This window comes from Azolla caroliniana, unplaced genomic scaffold (genome assembly GCF_043228905.1).
Source record: "Azolla caroliniana isolate FFs.n. ecotype wild unplaced genomic scaffold, voAzoCaro1.0.p SCAF_11, whole genome shotgun sequence".
Classification (NCBI taxonomy): Eukaryota; Viridiplantae; Streptophyta; class Polypodiopsida; order Salviniales; family Salviniaceae; genus Azolla; species Azolla caroliniana.
The window spans coordinates 18379168-18385922 of record NW_028230446.1 but is presented as its reverse complement, the minus strand read 5'-3'; the positions used below and the strand labels follow the sequence as shown (position 1 = coordinate 18385922).

Sequence of the window (6755 nt, the reverse complement as noted above, 5' to 3'; positions counted from 1 at the left end):
ATGCATGTCTTGCACCCTCATAGGTATCATGTGCATGGGGCCATCTATAAAAGAGTGGATGGAGAGGAAAAACGGGCTATGTATTAATCAAGAAATTAAGAGGAAGAAAATTCATTATCCCATTTTTGTGATGTATTAATCTTGTCTCTCAATCTAAAGTCAAGCGTTCTATCTTATCTCAATCTCCCTCTCTTTCAATCTATCTTAAATACTTTCTCGCTAAAGGTAGTGCAAACTTCGAATCCTTCCAGTCCAGGACCCCGATGGTTCCGCCTCACGATCCGCACGTAGTGACGGATCTTCACGACAACGTACGACAAAAGAGAAAAAAAAACAAGACTACAATTTGCAAAAAATCGAAGAAAGTGATTTTGATGGTCTAGAAGTATTCTTATAACAAGGCAATGCCGATGAGATTAATTGGTGAGGATGATAATGATCCCTTATGCAACACCATCCACAAACTCGACAATGATATGACAAGCCTAAGAAGTTTCAAGGCCATGTTATCCAAACTAGTAGATTTTGTTATTTGAATCCACATATCGAAGGATAGATAGTCACAACGTGTTTTGTGTTCTTAACAAGTTAACAACTAAATATCAACAATAAGCCAAATCACCCATCAATAAGGGGAACGACTAAGATTATATATTATGTCATATGATTAAATATGAAATGGATTCCTCGTATATGAGCACCTACATACTTATTGATAGAGTAAATTAAACTATGTGATAAAACTATCATACAAACAACTTTTAATGGCTTGATAACAATCTATATAGTTATAGGACAACTTTTGAAAGAAGTTTTGGGGCATCTCCTTTACCATCACTTTCAAATAGTGATATTAAAATACACATGTTATTTTATAAAATGTAACCAAGAATAACGAAAAAGTGCAAATCTATATTTGGTACTTGGAAAGGATATTGTAATGTACAATTGATACATGTCTACTCCCAAAAGAAGCATGCCTGCCATTGATGAGTTAATAATGTGCAAACATATTGTTACATAAACCCACATCATCTATGTAACAACATCCATTTAGACATAGTCAAAGGAAATTGTGTACATAAGGAATGTGTGGTGTGGTTGCCCATTTGGAGTCATTGTCTTATTGGCCAAAATTCTTTCTACACTAATTGCAGAACTTGTGTTGTGCATATAATACCAAAAGAATGTTGATTGTTGCCAAGAGTGTACAGTTGCCTATTGGGATCCCTCAACAATTCTAAACCAATTGGAGTAACTTGTGTCAAGGGAATAATATGGAACCATGGATACAACACACCCAAGTGTGTTTGTGTTTATGTTTGTTTGTGTGTGCGTGAGTACGTGTATGATGCCAAGTTACAACATGCAAAAGTAGCCATTGGATCATGGAGGATGGCCCATTATTGTTGGGGTGCTTAGGTTATGTAATGATAACAATAATGATGATACATGTTGTAAAAGTCGAAAAAGAGTTATCTATGGATTCATGAAGATCTCCCCCGAGAGGGAGTAAAGGCTTGGAGGGAGGGAGGTCCTCCTTCTCACCATCTCTCCAGACAAAAACTTAGCCTTCCCTTGATAGATGGGATATTTCCTATTAGGTAGACATTGTATTGTCGAGCTAACATGGTGACCTTGTATGAAGTCCAATGCTTTGGCATCAGGAAAAATCCTCCCAGGACTTGTTAGAACACTAGCCAAGCTATAACTCTTTGAGAGCCTGGCCTTTGTCTTACAACTTAGGCTTCTACTTATGTTAGCCGAATTATGATGTTGGAGTAACGAGGACATATTGTATTGCATGGACTTAGCATGATACGCAGAAAGGACCCCCACAACATTCCTCATACTTGGCCTTGCCCTCGGATCTTCTGCCAAACATAACAAGGCCAAATCCGCGATTGTCTTCGCTGCTCTGGTCGGGTACCGACCCTTTAGCTCTGGGTCCATCACTAAATATAGCCTCTTCGGATCTAGCAGATAGGGCCGACACCATTGAACCAAGTTCCTTTCTTCTTCGGGGAACATCTCATCCATGTTTTGTCGCCCCGTCAAGAGCTCAAGCAATACCACCCCAAAGCTCCACACGTTACTCTTCGCTGTCACATCACCACAAGCTCGTGTCTCCGGTGCCACATATGCATCGTCCTACCATGCCCAATTAGTTTTAGAGGTTAGCTCACTTTATGTTAGGGTCATATTCGTGTAAGTGTGCATAAATGGAGTGGGTTGATGCCAACATAAACCTAATAGCTCCATTCATGATGTAATTAGCATCTTTAGATTTTCCGTTGTTCCTAATAGATATAGGTTGCTTCTTACCGGGTCCACTAGAGAGCTAGCCGAGTTGAGTGAAGATGGAATCTCTTCTTGACTTTTTGTTGTAAACCCATAGTAATCGGATAACTTGGCATTAAACTTGTGATCAACTTGTATATTCAAAGTCTTGAAAAGCTTGTAAACAATCTGAATGATATTGTGGATAAAAGCAAAAGGATCAATTATTAGCACTTATGGTTGTAAAGCTACACCCTTACACTTTTAGTGGTTTTCTAAAATGTCACCAAATGCCCTTAGTCAAAGGTGTCGGTTAGTCGTATTTAAGTATAAAGTAAATAAACTACAGATCTCCAAGGAATAGTGATAAACATCAAGTCATCCATGGGACAAGATACTAAAAAACGGGTGTAGGGGAAACTTTACCTAAATATGCTTTAATGTGCGAGAAATTGAAAAGCGTACTTCCGGTCATAGTTGAGGTTTTAGATTAATTCCTAATTTTTCATGTCTCTTGGAGCATGAACTCTCACTAGAGCATCTTTTGTTAAGTTTTGCACACAAGCAAGCATATTTTTGAAATTATCAGGCATCTATGCAATATTTACAAAGTTTTCAAGAGCAATTAAAAAACTAAAGAAATGGGCAAAAAAGACATTGGACATAAGTGGGGTGGGGATCATGGGTACCTGTCTCGGCATTCTGTCATGTAAGAATGCAAGGCCTTCGGCAGCTCCGATTGCAATTTTTAGGCGTGTCACCCAATCAAGAGGAGCCTTCCCTTCCCTACAATATAGCAAGGTGTCCAAACTACCATTGGCCGCATAATCGAAAACTAGGAGCCTCTCTCTTTGGGTTTGTAGTCCGATGCCATCATGAAGAGTGGACCTAGAGGGGTCCTCCCTAGTAAAACCGATGAGTTTGCATAGGTTTGGATGATTGAGTCGAGCTAAAGACTCCACCTCGGCACGCCACTTCTTAAACCTCTACATTCAAAATCAATCAAGAGACATGAGCATATCCCATTCGACCAATCATGAGACAACACATCACACCAAAATGATGTTGTAGCATTACACAAACATCACACCAAAATAGCATTGGTACCATGACATAACATATTGCATTCAAACTTCTCGTGACATAGCATATCATGTGCTACGAGTTTTCTGGCATTCAGCACAAGATCCATGTGGATTAAGATTGAGAAAACTCAAATGTCACAAGCAGTCCGAGACACTTATTTCCACTATGATTTGTTTCCCATATTGTCCGAGATGTAGTGCCAAACATGTGTGAGGTTCGAAACATCATCTAACACTATAGGCCTTAGGGAGAACATAATTGAAGGGGAAAAAAAGTGTGCTAATTTTCTCCACATAGGAGAGAGATTGGTCTTATCCAACAACAACAACAACAACAACAACAACAACAACAACAACAACAACAACAACAACAACAACAACAACATAGCCAAAAATCTCATCATCAATATGTATGTAGTCTTACTTGAAGTGAATGGGATTTGCTCAAAACTGTGACTGAGACCTCCATAGGAGGAGGGCCCGCTTCTTTTGCTCTTCCTTCTTCTTCATCATCATCATCATCTTCTTCTTCTTCTTCTTCTTCATCTTTTTGTTGTTTGGAATTGTGGGAAGAATGCCGAATGGTGGCTCTGTAGACGGGGCCGATGCCCCCATTTCGCACATAAAACTCGGGCGCGAAGTTGAGGCATGCCCCTGCCAATTCGTCGAATGAGAATTCTGTCAATGTGGGAAGTGAGGGAGGAAGAGGCAAAGGCATAAGGCTTGAAGCAATGTGGGCATTGGTGGCCTTGGTGCTACGATCTTTAGAAGAGTGGTCTTCTACTCGATTGTTAGAAGCTTTGGAGTGAGGGGAAGAAGAAGATGAAGAAGAGGATGGGGGAATGGATGATGATGATGATGATGAAGATGATGAAGATGATGATGATGATGAAGATGATGAAGATGATGAAGATGATGATGATGATTTTGTTGAGATTGTGGAGGAGACCGAGGTTTCATTCGATGCCGGTGGTAATGGTAAAGGAAAAAATTGTCCGGTTTTATGGGTCGACATTTCGATCGCCGGATTTGAGGACAAGGGAGCAGAATGAAAGACGAATCTTCCTTCATCTTCGTTGTGATGGAAGCCACCATGGCCAAAGCTATGTTGGTCTAGACATGCATTCTTTTGTTGATAATGGTGGTTTTGTTTATGATTAGAGGTTTTAAAGAGGGAAGAAGGTAGCAGCATTGATCTGGGGCTATGTAAGGAGATTGATCTGAAAGTTGGGGCAGTGCATCCTATGTCTATACTATTGCCAACATTCAGATTCTGGTGATGGGCAGTGTTTGCATCCCGAGAAGAAACCGATCTCGCTGGAGATTGTAGGAATGTAGTAATAGATCTACCACACACAATGCCATCATCATCTTCTTTCTTACAAGAAGAAGGCGACGAATGAGAGGACGAGGATGAGGATCTCTGCTTGAGCTTAATGTCGCAGGCGATCGGAATGGAGAAACAGCCCATATCTGCTGGCTCTAGACAAGAGTATTTATGTCAAAATGCTGCAAATAATGTGGGTTTTTCAACATATGATTAGCTTAAGCTTGAGAGAGAGAGAGAGAGAGAGAGAGCTATGGTGAGCATAATGGAAGCAAGTTTAGTAGCTGAAGGGAGAAAGAGAGGTATGGTGAGCATAATGGAAGCCATAGGCAAACAAAAGCTACCCAAGCATTTTCATTAGAATTGAAGATGGGTCACCAAGCCACAATTGGTGAGTAGTAGCCATAAAGAGACTCTCTCTCTCTCTCTCTTTATACTACTAATGACTAGTACCACCACCAAATGGGGTTCATTTGAGGAGAAACAATATGATGACTTGAGAAAGTTCAAGAGATCCTTCTTTTTTACACACACACAACAAACATATCAAAAGAAAAAGAAAAAAGGGAAATCTCATTTTAGATCTCATCCTAGGGCTTACATTATAGAATCCACTGATCTAAGTCAGTGCCAACCATGTCTTTTTGTTCATAAATGCATCCTCTCTCTCTCTCTCTCTCTCTCTCTCTCTCTCTCTCTCTCTCTCTCTCTCTCTCTCTCATTTACCAAGGCTACTGCCTAAAGAGACTAGAAGTAATGGCAAATGCCCCGAGACGTGAAGTTAACAAACCCATATATTGATGTTCGAATCCGACCAAGCATCACTTACAATTTGCCTCACAACTACATAGGAGTCCAAAACCATGAGCTTCTAGTATGTGCCGAACAACGATTTACCAAAAAAACGTGCATACTTTGACCAAACATTACCTACGGGCCACAATATGCCTTCCAACTATGTAGGGGGTCCAAACCCATGACCTTCTTCTAGTATGCATTGAACTCCCTCTTCCCTCAAACCCCCCCCCCACTTCCTTTCCTCAATCTAATAAATTATTGAGCACGGTCCTTGAAATTCTTGTTTTCTAACCATTGGATAAAACGTTGATCGGTATTTCGAAAATCTAGCCAATTCTACAAGATAAAAAATCTGCTAAAATATTTCTATTTGCCCATTATTCGCTTGTTAAGAATTGAAATGACCAAATCGTTGTACCACTTTCTTTATCTCGACGTATCCTCTCCATCTTTAGTCTTGTCCTCTCAGAACTCTTGAGTCCCACTAAATGTGCTATCTCTCTCTCTCTTTTACTTCTCTCATGCTTAGCATACAAGATAATTTGCAATAAGTACAACGGCTTAAGTGTCACAATCAAATCTCCACCACGAAGGTTAAGCAAGTATATCCGTATTTTCATATAGAGAATTTTTACTATATGGTAGTAGCCATCCCCCATCTTAGGAAAGAGTCATGTCAAACATGATACGTTTATTTGCTCCTTGGTCAAACTTGGCCTCCTAATGGGCGAAAAAAATCCTATTTTATTTTATCCTCTTTGTCTTGCTGAAAACACACAATTATATGTGTGTGAAAAACACTACAATGGTACCACAATTTAGAGGTGTCACCCCGGTCCCCAACATGAGTAGTAGAACATCTTAAATCACCAATAGACAAGATGAACATTCCATCAAGGACAGAATTTTCGACTTGTTCCAATGAACAAATTTGCCGCATCAATAGTCCCTTCAACTTCTGTAGATACAATATGACTCCATGGATATCACAATTATGACGCAATCTCCAATATCTATTAGAGAGGAAGACAAGATTGGTCTCTTATCTCCATCAACTAATGTAAATTGTGCAACCATTGTCTTGGCATCAAATAACACGACACAACTGCTTTTAAGAGCTAATAAACCGGAAGGCTAACCCCCAATCAATAATCTCTAAAAGAAGGCATTTACTAGAAGTGGCAATGTCTATTGTGAACTACATTTCAAGATCTATCATCAACCATAATCAAAGTTCCATAGCCTCCATTCTTCTTGAGGTTTTG

General features: G+C 39.8%; 1 protein-coding gene across 1 annotated transcript; it reads right to left on the bottom strand.

The window, feature by feature from the left end:
- Positions 1-892: 892 nt before the first annotated feature.
- On the bottom strand, positions 893-4851 carry LOC147858253 (uncharacterized). Its single transcript, XM_087327440.1, has 4 exons — positions 3790-4851; positions 2970-3266; positions 2326-2469; positions 893-2151 (listed from the first exon to the last, which is right to left on the bottom strand). Exons 1-4 carry the CDS (start codon positions 4834-4836, stop codon positions 1480-1482), a joined length of 2160 nt encoding a protein of 719 aa, XP_087183566.1. The 5' UTR covers positions 4837-4851; the 3' UTR covers positions 893-1479.
- Positions 4852-6755: the final 1904 nt, after the last annotated feature.

What these genes read in the sequence shown, in the direction of transcription:
- LOC147858253 (XM_087327440.1), bottom strand. Translation starts at nt 4,836, where the DNA reads ATGGGCTGTTTCTCCATTCCGATCGCCTGCGACATTAAGCTCAAGCAG. An exon ending in GCAAATCCCATTCACTTCAA is followed by an intron (nt 3,267 to 3,789) that starts GTAAGACTACAT and finishes TTTTGAATGTAG; the next exon opens with AGGTTTAAGAAGTGGCGTGC. An exon ending in ATGACAGAATGCCGAGACAG is followed by an intron (nt 2,470 to 2,969) that starts GTACCCATGATC and finishes AATATCATTCAG; the next exon opens with ATTGTTTACAAGCTTTTCAA.